Genomic DNA, 15328 nt, shown 5'->3' with positions numbered 1-15328 from the left:
AGGAACAGCAATTTTTTTTCCCCAACTCAGGCTGGTTGGTGGCTTGGAGGTGTTCCTGTTGGTTAGGCTTGTCCGTTAGATGGAAGTGATTATGGGTATGGACTGCATCTTTGCTACCATCTAAAAGCTGCACTGTATAACTTTGCCAGTGTACCAGGTAGTGGTGAAGGAATGGATGTGGTCCTAATTAAGCTGCCTGCTTTGTCAGAATGGTGTCACTGAGCTGCATCCATTCAGGCAAGTGGAGAGACTGTATTCCACCACTCCAGATTTGTGCCTTGTAGATAGAGGATAGGCACAGAGTTGGGTAGAGTTACTTTCCGTATTACTAGCATCTGCTTTGCATGAGTCAATTGAGCATGTTTAAATGGCAAACCCCAGAATTTTGCTGGAGGGGTTCTGTGATGGTATCATTGGCTGTCAAGGGACATGGTTAAATGATCAACTGAGATGGCATTTGTGGCAATGACCAGGCAGTGTTACTTTCCACTCAGACTGGAAATAAACCAGCATAATCTGGACATGAACATGGAACATTTGAACATGAACAGAGTCATGAGTTGTTCTAAACATTGCACACCCACTTGACTTGGAGGGAAGCCATTCAAGCAGCTGATGGTTTGACAACCATGAGGAGCTCTTGCAGAGATGCCCTGGAGCAGAGATGACTGACTAACAACCACAATCTTCCTGTCTGCAGGCAAGACTCCAGAGAGTTTGCCCTCAAATCCCACTGATTCAGTTTAACACAAACTAGTGCTCCTTGATGCCAGACTGTCAAGTGTGGCATTTGTAAAGGGTAAATCATGCTTCTGGAATTGAACTCTTATCTCTTTGAGCCAAGGCTGTAATGAGGTCAGGAGCTGAGTGGCCCTGGGTGAAACCCAAACTAAGTGCCACTGAGGTGCTGTTTGACAGCACTGTTGATGACACCTATTGCTTTAGAGAGTAGACAACAGTAACTGACCCATAATCATTATGGAAGTCAAATAGAGTATTCCTTTTGAGGGAACATGTAAAAGGTTTTGCTAAGCCATGCAGTGCACTAGTTAGACTGTACCTAGGACAGTTAATGTGAACTGTTTATCTCCTTAAGGGAAAGCTGCTTGAGGCAGTTAAATGTGGTCTATTGGTGAATCCCAGTTATAGAGATTGAGGGGTTGAGCCTGTGTTTATTCTTTGAAGAGAATAAACTAACTGAAAAAGAATATGGGGGGGGGGGGGGGGGGTGGAGAAATGGGGATCAGCCATTAACAAGTGTGGAGCAGACTCAAAATCAGCAAGTGGACTGTTTCTGGTTCTAAAAAACAGTTAGGGCATAGGTAAATCTCAAAAATCAAATACTGGATGTTCATAGCACCGAGATGAACTTTTTGAACAGTGTCTCTGATAGCCACAAAATGCCAAGTTCAGGCTTGCTGCTAATTCTACCTTGGCAAGGATAATGTCTCTAGGGCCACTTGAAGAAATTCCTGTTTGTCTTTTACTCTTTATACATCAAATCTAAAAAGTTGCAGCATGCCATTAAAAGTGACAGGTAACCATTTATTCATTTTGGATAAAGACAACCCCAAACCACTGCATAGAGTAGTAGTGTAATTTATGCTGTTGTGAAACAGTATTTTAAGCTTTAAAAAAAAAACTTACCTTCACATTTTCCAGATACTAGGTATGTTCCTTCAGGGCAAGCACATTTGTAGCCTTTAGTGTTCAATGGAGAGAGTAAGCATATATGACTGCACTCTGCTTTCTGACATTGGTGACTACCTGCAAAATCAAATTAGTCAACTTGATTATCAGTAACATGTTGATTAGAAATAACATCTACTCTTTCGTCTTTCTATTTAGAAACCAGGACTTACTCTGCTGTTGGTTGGTTATGGTCAAAATGGAAACTACTGCAGGATCTAGCAAAACTTCCTTTGGCCTTTTTAGATGGTGGGATACAAGAACTCTACTTGCTTCAGACCAGTAGAAGCTGTTTTCGAATACTGAGAATCCTTGAGGTTTTCTGATGTCCAAGTTAGAAATGGAGAATCTCCCACTGCCATCCACACTAACTGTTTCAACAGACTTCAAAAGTAGAGTTAGTCATACTTAACATTGCAAATCTTTTGCAGGAAAATTGAGCCAAAATTGTTTTGGTCTTTATCTACACTTAAATGATAAAGGTCCCAGGGAGTGTTGCTCAATGAGACCTTGGAGTGCAGGTTTATAGCTCCTGAAAGTAGTTGCTGGTAGATAGGATAGTGAAGGCAGTGTTTGGTAGGCTTTCCTTTATTGGTCAGAATATTGAGTACTGGAGTTAGGAGGACATGTTGCAATTAATCAGTATCTTGGTTAGGCCACCGTTGGCATATTGTGTGCAATTCTGGTATCCTTCCTATCAGAAGGATGTTGTGAAACTTGAAAGGGTTCAAAGAAAAAAATTCAAGCATGTTGCCAGGGTTGGAAGATTGAGCTATTAGGGAGAGGCTGAACAGGCTGGAGCTGTTTTCCCTGGAGGGTCAGAGGCTGAGGGGCAACCTTCTACGGGTTTATAAAATCATGAGGGGCATGGATAGGATAAATAGACAAAGTCTTTTCCCTGGGTCAGTAGAGTCCAGAACTAGAAGGCATAGGTTTAGGGAGAGGGGAACAGACTGATGGGGCAGCTTTTTCATGCAGGGAGTGGTATGTGTATAGAATAATCTGCCAGAGGAAAGTACAATTGCAACATTTAAGAGGCATCTGGATGGGTATATGAATAGGAAGGGTTTAGAGTAATATGGGCCAGGTGCTGGCAGATGTGACTAGATTGGGTTGGGATATCTGGTCAGCATGGACAACTTGGACTGAAGTGTCTGTTTCCATGCTGTATGTCAGATTCTAGAAGATAAGCAGCCAAAGACTAAATTTGCTTGTCAACACTAAACCCAGTGAAAAATGGAAGATTTTAAATATCTAGAAAGTGGTTTTAAACACAAGAGCCAATTGCAAAATATTTAACTGAGCCACTCATCCATTATGTTGCTGTTTGAAGGATTAAAACAAATTCAGAAACTTTAAAAATACAAATTCCCCTCATGAATCAGGTGCCCAGTTAGGACCTTCCAACAGGCTAAGTGCACTTACTTCATAATCTTCATTGAACCAGTACAGCCTCTCAGTTGGATAATCAAGAGTCAAACCAATTGGTTTCAATGAATCAAGGACCACAAGCACTTTTCTTCCAGATCCATCCATTCCTGCAGTCTCAATGTGAACCTTGGAGTCGATGTCATCTCTTTGGTTTACCCAGAACATGAGACTGAAAGGAAGTTTAAGTTAACCTTTGCTGGATTTGTGATCCCTTGCAACTGAACAGATCCAACTGAAGTTCTTATTTGAATTTTATTCAATTAAAATGGATATTTAGTTCCTCTGCTATAGAGCCCATCTCAAATGGGATAAGATACTCCTAACTTGAGGGAGATTTCCATGAGATAGTAGACTTGGAAATGTTCGATTACTCAATTGAGTGCGTTTCACATTGTCTAAGGTCTCCTCATGCTTAAAGATACTTCAGGCACAATTACTTTTGGGAACAATTACTTTCAAATATTTATTCCTCTGCTTTCATTTTAGTGATTTGCCTATAAGGCAAGGAAATTAAAATTTGCAATTTTCACTGGAGAAGTTAAAACATCCATTTGGCTTGCTCAAAAGCAGGAGACTGAAGGTGGCACTCAAAGTCCATGCCATGAAATGCATTAGATCTTACATGTGGGTATTTGGTTTTACATGGGATTAAAACATCCAAAACTGGTTAGGCTGCTCTTCCAATCTTGGTAAAAGTTTAGCAGTCAAGTAACTTAATTTGTACTAGTTTCACTTTGCAAACTTTCTTTCCCACCCAAGAAAATTAGGGATTATTGTTCTGAATTACTCACCATACCCAAGAGTTTATTTCATGTTAGTACGTGATTGGTCATTGTGGCATGGAGGAAACATTTTTCTGGTTAGTTTGAATGGCAGCATGAACAAGTCTATATTACACATCCAAGACCATATAAATTTGAAGCAACTGTTTATTGATGAAATCTTATGTAGTCATTTTAAACACCAATTAACCTCAACAATGTCTTTAAATGTAAAGTGTTTAGTGACAGGTTACTCCATTTATGTGACATCACTAGCTATGCCAGCATTACCCATCCCTAGTTGCCCGGAGGGAAATTGGTGCAGTTCTGGAGTCAGACATAGGCCAGCCCAGGTAGGATGGCAGTTTCCTTCCCCAAAGGGAGTTATTTAGTGAACCAAAATAGGTTTTTCCCCCCAAATAGAAAACAGTTTGTGATCATTAGGTTCCCAATTCTAGATAATTCTAATGAATTCAAATTCCACCTCCTACCATGGGCATTTGAATTTGGGAGCCTAGAATTTTGCCTGGGTCTCAGGTTTAACAGTCCAGTGATAATACCACTAGGCCACTTTGCATTTGTTTGGAACCAAAAACCTCAAGTCAGCTTTGCCATTCAACACTATAGTACCTGATCATCCAGCTCAGGAGATTTATGGTAGATGGTGGTGATAGAACAGTCTAACTGGAGGCTGCTGTCCACTGGTCTACCAGAGATCAGTGCAGAGTCTCTTGATATATAGAAATAGCAAGGGGGGGGGGGGGGCGGGAAAGAAGGAAGTAAGTGTTTACTGATGACTATTTACTGAAGTATTGACTTGGTAGTAAAGTCTGAGGATACAAGAGGATATAGGCTGATTGAACAGATGGGCAAGTCAGCAGATTGAATTGGACTCAAGAATGCAAGGTGATGCACTTTGCAAGTAGTAATGAGACAGGAAAGCAGTGGATAGGTAGCAGACTAGGGAGCTCTGAAGGATCTCAAGGTGTTGTCCAGGTTCCTGAAAGGCTGATTATTCATCTAGGTTAATGTGACCTATGGGACGTCTAAAAAACCAATGCCATAACTGAAAGCAGGAGGTGAACAAAAAAAAAACAATTAAGACACAGCTAGAGTATTGTGAAGTTCTGGTCACTGCACTATAGGATGAGATTGTATTAGAGGGAGAGCAGAGGATATTCACCAGCATGGTACCTGGGATGTAGCATTTTAAAATGGAGGAGGGATTGATAAGTCAACTTAACACCAATGGTGGGTGGAAGGGGGGCAAAAGTGGGTGTGGAAGAGATCAGAATGAGGTGCACAAGATGAAGGATGAGCAAGGATGAATAGATTTAAAGCAATAGTTTTTTTTAGTTGGAGTTAAGGAGACAACTTTGAAAGTAGTGAAATGGAGACAGAAGAGATTAGAGGAACTCTCATTAAATTGATAGGGATTTGCAATCACTAGTGATTCTAGTGAGTGGGTGAAACCTCATCTTCAGAAATCTGCCTGGATGACTGCTTAATCTCAAATATTTAAGGTCTTTGGGCAGTGCTGGAAAGTGGGACTAGGGTAGATTTAGTAATGATTGGTCAGTGTAGACTCAAATGGGCCAAAGGGTAATTTGATAATTCCAGTACCCTATCCTACTTCCCGCAGTACCTTTTGATCATTTTAGCCTCAAGAATGACATTTAACTCAAGAAATATTTTGGTCTCAACCGCTGAGAGAGAATCTTATAGATGGATCAGGAAATATTTGTACTCATTTGCTATCAAGGCTGTCCATTGAAGTAGTGTATAGGTTTTGCTGTATATCACCTGTTGTGTACATTTGCTAATCAAGCTAACTAAAAAAGGTGAGCAGAAGCTTTGTACACCAGCAGCTTCTTACCTTTTTGCCGGCAGAAGGACTAGTTGCTCTGGATTTATGTTCTTTAGGATGAATACAAATCCACTGCCATTAGACATACCAGCACAAATTCTCTTCTCAATGAGGTTGGTCCAGAAAATCAACCCAGTAAACCAGTCAACAGCCACACTGGTCACTCCTCTGGCATCTAGAGAAGAAGGTCAGCCATTATATAGTTTATAAACAAGTCAAATATTTAATGTGGTTCAATTAGGTTGAATGTCTTGGATTAAAGTTTAAGTGTTGCAGGTAGAGTTGAACAATCAAGTAGCATTTAAAAGGCAATCTCTGAAGGAAAGAAAATTGTTACACAATTACATTCCATAAAAAGAATCAAAAAATTGGTAGGCTTCATTATTTCACTGAAATATCTACAGATTAGAAATTCACCATAAATTGGGTCTAGACCTAAACATACTCAGCTGCTTGACATTCCCCTCAATAAGAGATCAAAGTTGGTTAGGCATGGCATTACTTGTTCCATCCGAGATGGAAGACCTCCTGGATTAGTATCTCAGACGTATTCTTCCTTTTGGAAAGGTTCTCAACATGCAAGGTTTGAGAAGTGTACCAGCTCCACTTTTTACTGAGAGATGCTGGTCCTGAACACAGACTCACTTTCCAAATGTAGATTTCTGTAATAAGCTGTTAGAATATCTTTGACAGATTCTGTTTAGAGATATTGAAACTGGCCTTTCCAAATTAGACAGCTTCTACATTATCCTCTTTCCAGAAGGAAAGTTAGGTTACAGTCACTAGTCCTAAAGATTAACCCACTTGACTGGCTTCATCCCCTAGGATTAAGTCTAAACTACCATATCTGTATTAGAATGTACTGGCATAAAGCTCTCCTGGACATTCTTCAGAAGTTGCACCCTGCCTAACTCAAAGGCAATCCCAGTTAGTATTAAAAGTTGAAAGACTACTATAATCTTGTTCCTCTGTTGGACACAATCACCCAGCAAGGCATTTACAAATTTGTAAGCTCTACCCAGTTGGCTTCATTTGAAGCAGAGAGGGGTTCTCCCTCATTCGAGCAGTGATTGTCTCTCAAAAAGGAAATACCCCAATTGCTTTATATCCTAAGTCACACCTGAAACTGGAGTGGAATGTTGAACTGCTAATCTTTCCCTTCCTTCAAGGGAATCTAAAATTGCAACAAATGTCATTCTCACAAGTTCATCCACATGACCAGTCAAGCTCCTTGAACTGAGATCAATTTAATGTTTTGAACCTCCCACACCATATCTCCATCTGCTCAATGGTCCTAACATTTCCTTGAAATAGATAGGAACTTGCACCTAGCTTTTCACCTACAGGCCTCATCCCCTGATCAAATTGCAAAATGTCTCTTAGTAGCATGGAGAAGCTGCCCAGTGTGGAGATATTGAACCCATTTCTGATCAGGTTCAAGCTGGATTGGTTATAGGTTCCACTTACCAGAGAGCGTGTCCCAATGACAAGTCTAAAGACCACCCTCCTACACAAACTTGTTCACCGACCTATTTGTATACTCAGTTACACATGACATTGGAAGTAAGCCCAAGACTGAAGCTATAGTGATCCTCTAATCTGTTAGCCAACTTAATTGCTGTTGTAAGACCTCTTAAACCCATGTCCTTCATACAGACATGAACCATCATGGACTGTTCACCATCCCCTTAAGAATGCCCTACAGATATCCCTGACCCTGTTACCAGGAGGGAATGTCATCCATTTAGTGGCCACAGAATTGCCAGTCAGTTCCCCTTACAGTTGAGTCCCCTAATCATTGCTGTACTGTACAGCACAACTACTCCCATAAGCTGGTCTTTTGCTCCCAAGAGATAATCACCCCCATCCAAAAGTAAATGTTTTGAGGGGAGGGAATGGCCATAGGTGATGTACTACATGCACACCCACTAGTCTAGTAGTCACAAAGAAAAACTGCCTGGGTAGGTCTTGCTTGTGGTGTGACCAGCTTCTAAGGGCCTTATTTGTAACATCCTCAGCATTCAATTATTTGGCAAGCTTTAGTTCCAAGTACACCCAAAATAAAGAGGAATTTAGCAGCTGTATTTGCATATTCAGGTCGAGTTCCAAGTTAGAGATTAATTTTGTGAATGGAGACATATCACCATGGCATGTGACAGTCAATTTAAGCATAAGTGATCTGTTCATGTGACAAGAAATATCCAGTTTTGCATCACTTAATTCCATGCTTTAAATTTCAACATGTATCTTGTTAAAATTTCTAACAAAAAGTCTCCAATAGTTTTAAAACTAGTGTAATAATTCCACTGGATGGAGACAAAGTCCTATGGAGCATAGGAGTACGGTCAAGCATGCACACTTAAAGTATAAAAGTTAAAAATTACCTTTGTAAATTGGGATGCTTGAGTTTTCAGCTAACGACCAAAATATATTCCCTTCCATGTCAACCCAGTAAAAAGCATCCTTTGCTTGATTGTAAGCAATAGCCACAACTTCTTTATCAACTGCCATGGAGGTGAATTTCCTGCTGTTTAAATCCAGTATCCCTAGCCTTTGCTGTCCAGCAGTCAGCAAAAAGGCAGTGCCTTCTGCAAAAGCAAAAAACACAAGAGTTTGGTGTCAAAGTCCTATTTGAGATGGATATCTGTTAGTTGCAGAGCCATCTGCAAGTATAAGTGGTCCTTCCACACAAAGGATAAATCGAATTGGCTAGTTGCATGACTTGTGCATAGCATTGCACAAGTATGCATTTTCAGCAGAAAATATGTAACTAAGTGAGAGATTGTTGATACTTGGACATTAAGTCAGTGACATGCTTCAATGCAACTAATTCAGTCCAACAATTTAGTAAAATTATTACTCAGTGCAACTATTTAAAAGGAGTTTTAAATTTTTAAGTCTTCAGTTGATTAAATGAAACTAAAAGTTCAGAGCTTTATTACACTTAAGCCTGCCATTACAAGTGGCAGTTAGGAATGAGGGATTTTTCAGGTACTCAGAGGCTGCTTGTTCTTGCCATCACCACCACCTCACACGCGCGCCCCCCCCCCCCAAACCTCACGACAAGTTCTTTAGCTCTTAGGTCTGACAATACTCCTTTGTTTACATCTAAACAAAGTTCAGAAATTATAGCTCTCTAGTGCAGTGTCCAAGTTCTTTTACACTGGTGCTGGTCTTGACATGATGATTTACACAAAGATCATATGACATTAGTGTTTAGCATGCCAATGGCTGAGCAACTCCAAAGCAAGTTACATGCATGTGAGGTGCCAAATACTGTAGATGCAGCACAAACCCTAAACCAGGATTGGTGAATACACTTGGCAGAGTTTTAGCAGTTCAGTGCCACTGAAATGCAAAGCAAAATGGTTTGAGCGCGATCATAGAGGACTTAATTCCAGACATTCCATTTCAGCATATGGACAGCCAGCTACAGTTGCAGATATACTGGACAGTCAACATTTACTCAGACATTTGACATGTAGAGAACTCTAGCAGATAAACAGAATTTAAGCAGAGTTCAGTAAGTGGTAGGGAGGTTCTTAACATACCACTAAGATTTCATTCTGAGATCTAGATCAAAACAAAATAGAGAGCAGAAGTTTCATTTGAGATAAGAACCATTGTGCAGGAGACAAATTTGGAAGCTACAAGTCAGAGGGGGATGTAGAACACAATGAGGGCAGAGCAGAAGGAGCAAGGTGTAAAATCTGTCTAATGTCTCACTCACAAAGTCAAAAACAAAGATCAAATGCCTATAAAGCAGTAATTGGTTCAAGTGGGAACACACTTGAACCACATTTGCAAAGCAAATAATCCATAACTGTTCAATGTTGAGATGAGATTTCCAGAATCCAACATGATCAACATCTGGGGGTTACAACTGACCAGAAACTAAACTGGATCAGCCATGTATATGTTGTGGTTAAGAGAAGGTCAGAGACTGGAATTCTGACCAAGTAACCTCACCTCCTGACTTCTCAAAGCCCCATCATGTACAAGGTGTACTTAGAAGTGAGATGGGTATACACCATGTGTAATTAGATTAACTCCAAATAGTCAAGCAGCTTGACCCCATCCAGCTGCAAGTAGTGTGCTTAATTGACACCTACATTTATTTCCTCCATTCAGAAGCAGTGTAATGTTACAAGATACACTGCAGTAACTCACCAAGTCTCCAACACCAGCTTCTAAATTGTGATCTCCTGAAGCCCAGGGAAAAAAAAAGATTGAGTCACATTCTGCAGGATCCCCTCCAGGTTTTGTAATCTGGATTTGAAACTGTTCCTTACTGTCAATCAAATCCTAGAGTGCCCACCAACAGTCCTATGTATACTACACTGCATGGACTGCAGCACAAGAAAGCCTTTCATTGAGGAGCAATTCAAGATGGGCAATAAGTTTTGCCCTAGTCAACATGGTCTATCTGGTTGATGAAACCAATCTCATCTTAAATGAAGACTAAGTTTGAGCTGCAGGTACAGAATCCTATTGATTTCAGATTCATGGAGCAATTTTGCATAATTTAAGCTGGATAATGAAAGTTATTTTGTTTTAGTTTTTAGATAAAGTTCAGCTTTTGTTCTTGCAAAAGTTGCTTGAGGAAAATCTGGGCACTACTTGTTGACAATGGACAGAAGATGTTAGGAAGTGTTTTACATCATGAGGAAAGTACTACACAAAAGAGTTGTGGAAACTCAGGTCTGGCTGCATCTGAAGAGAAAGCAGAGTTAATATTTCAAGTCCAATGACCCTCCTTCAGAAGGCAAAGTGTTAATCTGTTTTCTCTTTACATACTGCCAGACCAGCATTCCTCTGGCAATTGCTTGCCTCAGATCTTCAGCATCTGTAGTGGTGTTTTGCTCACTGGTGTTGTGGCAACACATTGTCAGAAGTATCTAAATTAGTTCAGAGAAACAGATTGGTCAGAATGTTTCTTACCAGAACAGTTTTTGCCACCAGCCTGTAAAATCATGCCTGCTGGGCAAACACAATGTGCACCCCAGATAGTTTCTTCACACACGATGCTGCAGCCTCCATTATTGTCCCAACACCTCTTACCTAGGAAGCAGAAATTTCAGACATTTTATTATGCAAAAAAATTGCAAGTGCCAAACACTTGCATCAAACCTACAATAAATTAAACTGGTTACTTTTCCAGAATCATAAGTGTTATGGTTTTAAAATTTAATCTAAAAGTTAGGTGAACACCTAGCGATGCACCTCCAGCATTTGAGGCTTCAGTAGAATAGATCCATTTATATAATGGAGACACTGGATCAGCAGCTTTATCCACTGCATCAAGATTGTTAACTGAATGTTATACTGAAAATCTCATGCAGTTGCATTCAAACCACATCAATTTGAATAAAGACAGTTAAAACAGGCATAAAGTCTAGAAGAGTTGTGTATTCCACTTACAGTATAGAAATAGAAGTTTGCAAGATTAATGGAAAGACAGGTTCTAAAAATTAAAGTTACTACAAAAGGTGTCAGTTCAGTCCTTACTGCAAGATTCTGGTTCATCAACCCCATCACATTCTCTGATAAGCATTTGTTACTACATTCAAAATTCTGAACAGGTTTCATTATGTACAGCTTCTACAAAGGACAAACTTAGTTTAAAATCTGGGTTTTAGATATCCACTGCATTCTGTATTGATGGTTAGATTCCCTCCAGTGTAGAAACTGACCATCAGCCCAACAGATCCACACTGACCGACCTCCCTCTGACTAGTGCACCTAACACTATGGGCAATTTAGCCTGGCCAATTCACCTGAACTGCACATCTTTGGACTGTGGGAGGAAGCCTGAGCACCCAGAAGAAACCCATGCAGACACTGGAAGAACTACCAAACGCCACACAGAATTGCCCAGGGCTAGAATCAAACCTGGGACCCTGGTGCTGTGAGGCACCATGTCACCCCAAATCTAAAATGTGGGGAAGTGGGAACACTTTAGTGAAACAATGCTATACAAGACATACTAGGTGATCAGAAAAATTCAAAAATGATTTGTATATCCTGACATTGTAAGCATGCTGTTAGACAAGATTTTTAGTACCCAATGCACTCAACTGGTACATGCACCTTGAGTGCACTCTGTACTGTGGGCATGCTTCAGTGCATTTTCTGCTGGTCTAGAATTCAAGAATGAACTAGTAATACACTTAAGTGGTAAACTTGTCTCACATGTATTCACTAAGCCTACACATTCCAACTTCATCTTTTTCTATCCATTAACAACCAACGTAGTTAGAATAAAGGATTATAAACATTTACAGCAACAATTTGTTTACTTGGGGTAGCAGAGGAAATAATTCTGCTCATGGATTGGTCAGTACTTGATTCCTGATTTTCAGTGGTGAAATTATGTAAATTTATGGTGCACAATTCTGCATTATTTCCCCACTAAAAATCCTAGCATGAAGAAAACAGCACTGATCTATGCCAACTGATGGGAGTGCAATTCTGGAATGAAGTGTTGATTTTTTGGCATAATTTTAAGAGGTCACAACTCTTCCAAAAACAAAAAACAGTAATCAGGAACAGAAATGCCAGATGCCTTTCCATTCCACAATCCAGGAGTGGGTCATACTTTAAACTAGGTTACAATCAAAAGCAATAGTATGGAAAAAAGTGAGGACTGCAGATGCTGGAGTACCAGAGTTGAAAAATGGTGGTGCTGGAAAAACAGCAGGCCAGGCAGCATCTGAGGAGCAGGAGAATAGATGTTTCCGGCATTAGCCCTTCAGGAAGGGCTTATGCCCGAAACATCGAATCTCCTGCTCCTCGGATGCTGCCTGGCCTGCTGTGTTTTTCCAGCACCACCACTTTTTAAAAAAGTATGTCCAAGCAAAGTTAGTGGATTGCAAAATCTGCACTGCTCTTAGTCTTTTTCCTCTATCACTATAGATTAGGATAGTTAGTTTTAAAAAGCATGACATTTTAATCTTGTAATCTTGAGTCCAAACCCAATGTTAAACATTGGGTTTCCAAGACCTTTTTCCTCTAAAATTGATGAAATATTCGTTTGGAAAATAGAGAATTCTTGCCAAGAGTGTGTAACAGGAATGTCAAGTTAATTTTAGTTTTGTTTCTGCCATAAACAGTATCCTTAAATCCTGAAGTGGTTGATTTAATGATCTAGACCCACACCAGCTACAGCATTGAACTCACCACAGGATTCCTCATCAGAGTTGTCCCCACATTCATCAATACCATTGCACTTGGCATTTTTAAAAATGCATCTTTGGTTCCTGCATTGCCATTGCATTTCAGGACAAGTTTTGTTTAGACAGTTAATTTCATCAGAACCATCAGCGCAGTCTGCTTTCCCATCACACATATTCCTCTTGTCAATGCAGATAATATCATCATAACACAGAATTTTCTCTCTACCACATTTTGCATGCCCTAGGATAGATGAAAGTTTCACACATTAGTTTTCAATAGTAGAGTTCATGAGCACATCCATTTGTTCCAGTTTGTATAATTCATTTAAACAAGATTTGTGTTTTTTAAAAAAAGTGAAGAATTTTCTACTTAAAATGGATTACTTTGACTTCATGTTATCATATTGCAGTACAATTTGAGCTATGTCACAGTTGACTCCAGACTGCTCAATACACTACATCTTTCATTGTTATGCTTCATTGCATGTAATATTAGCAAAGTGATGACTGAAACAATTAGAAATAGGAAATAATCCAATGTCACATAGGCTTGCTGCTATTGGGCCATTCAATTCTTAATGCTGCACTGGTTCATTTGAACTTTATCAAGCCAGCACATTCGATAATTCCACAGTTGACAAAAGTGGAAGCTCTATTCCCATGAGTTAGATTTGCTATTTATTTTTATTTCATTTAATTAGTTCACATGCTCTTGATAATCCAACTAAATCCCTAACCTCAATTGCTTTGCACATTCTGCAAATTTACATTGATTGCTCACCATGAAAAAATTTTTTTAAAAGTTTATGGGGCCAAGCAACTAAGTGCATCTTCCCTACTTCAAAGGCACAATGCAGGTCTGCATTCAGACAAGCCCTTCTGAATGACAGAAGGCACTCCCTCAGTCATTAAGAAAACAAGATCTCTGCAAGTCTAAAAAGATATGCAAGTGAATAGTAGTATTGCTTGAATACTAGTTGAAAGATCTGGGCTGATGACCAAGGCTCAGTTTGAAAGCAGACTACAAGTTTAGAGAAGAGTCCCATCTATAAACATTTATTGCTAGCTTTTATGCAGAGTGTAATTACAGGAATGTGGCAGAAAACCTCAAGGAATGATACCAGCCTCACTGTATGGCATTTGACATGTCACTCTAAACCCCCAGCAGCAAGTGACTTAAATTACTCACTCAATGAAATCAACAAGCCAGTTAATATAGGTAGGCTCTGTCAGCAACATGAGCCTGCAAATTAACTCTTCCTACATTACAGCTGCCTTCATTTCCTCAATTTTATATTTGGGTCAATTGGCTTCCTTCTGTATTTCTGGCTATTATTACTTGCTTTATTTTGCCAATCAATCACACTCTTGCTCTTGAAGTGATCCCAATCATCTCATTTTGGCTTCAATGTAGCTGAAGGAGCCATGAGTGTAATGTTTGGCTGCCTTTTGACCAAGGGATCCTAATTCAAGCCCCATCAGGCTCAGATTAGTCATACCAAATTAATTGACCCAACCCCCCCATTAAGTCATGGGGTGGGGGGAAATACCAACCCAGCTCATCTCCCTGTGTTATTCTTAGGGAAGAATTCATCTTACCACATTGTTCGTCAACACCACCAGGGCAGTCAATATCTCCATCACACAGCCAAGACACTGGGGCACAGCCGTCTCCACAGGGTACTTGCTGGAATACCAGACACCGCTCGCCACCTATAGGACAGGCCGAGAGTCAACAGGCTACAAGTTTGCGTACACACAACAAAGCATCATTCAACACCACGACTTCCGAAGTCTTATTTCAGAGTACAAGAGACAGTTGAACATTGTTACATTAAAAACACCCAGTTTAAAAAAACCTTCATTGTCAAACACTGACGTCAACTACCTTCAACATCTAAGAATTGACAATCTCATTAGCTCAGCTTAACTTTAGCAACTTACCCACAATATTAACATCTCTGTCAGCAAGAACCAAGCAATTCGTATATATCCCCAGGAGCAACCATTTGAACATAATCCATCCCATTTTTGTTTTGGTTGTACCCGTTTCCTTGGTCGATCCGAACCAGCATCCAACTGAATGAATTAAAAAAAAAGCCTGTAGCAGGAAGTCCTGTAGCGCCTTTCATATAGTCTCACTCATTAGCCCCGACTTCAATGGAAACCTTCCATTCGCCACAATTGTAAACCGCGCCGGAGATCAATAAACACCAATTAGTTACTCCCATTCGTCTTTGTGGATTGGAAGGTCAATGACATTTGGAAGCCACTTACCTTCCGATAACAACATGTCAAAGGCGTATTTCACTTAAAGTTCAATTAGTTCAGAAGGACATTTAATAATCAGGTAAAGGGAATTGAATCACCCATTCGAATCGCGGTGATTTGGTTACATCAAACAA

At 40.0% G+C, this 15328-nt stretch overlaps 1 protein-coding gene across 1 annotated transcript in view; it reads right to left on the bottom strand.

Annotated features, from left to right (window-relative positions):
* Positions 1 to 14996, bottom strand: part of LOC122564957 (uncharacterized) — a 39202-nt gene extending 24206 nt beyond the window's left edge. Inside the window, 9 exon segments of the mRNA XM_087992960.1 lie at positions 1648 to 1767; positions 1863 to 2073; positions 3115 to 3289; positions 5758 to 5923; positions 8133 to 8336; positions 10690 to 10809; positions 12928 to 13164; positions 14523 to 14636; positions 14868 to 14996. Of these exon segments, the coding sequence (XP_087849086.1) occupies positions 1648 to 1767; positions 1863 to 2073; positions 3115 to 3289; positions 5758 to 5923; positions 8133 to 8336; positions 10690 to 10809; positions 12928 to 13164; positions 14523 to 14636; positions 14868 to 14952 (1432 nt within the window). The 5' untranslated portion in view covers positions 14953 to 14996.
* Positions 14997 to 15328: the final 332 nt, after the last annotated feature.

The sequence above is a fragment of the Chiloscyllium plagiosum genome, unplaced genomic scaffold (assembly GCF_037043375.1).
Source record: "Chiloscyllium plagiosum isolate Xiang-an unplaced genomic scaffold, Cpla_swu_hap1 HiC_scaffold_2, whole genome shotgun sequence".
NCBI classification, from domain to species: Eukaryota; Metazoa; Chordata; class Chondrichthyes; order Orectolobiformes; family Hemiscylliidae; genus Chiloscyllium; species Chiloscyllium plagiosum.
The sequence above is the reverse complement of the archived record's forward strand: the minus strand, read 5'-3'. Positions and strand labels throughout refer to the sequence as shown.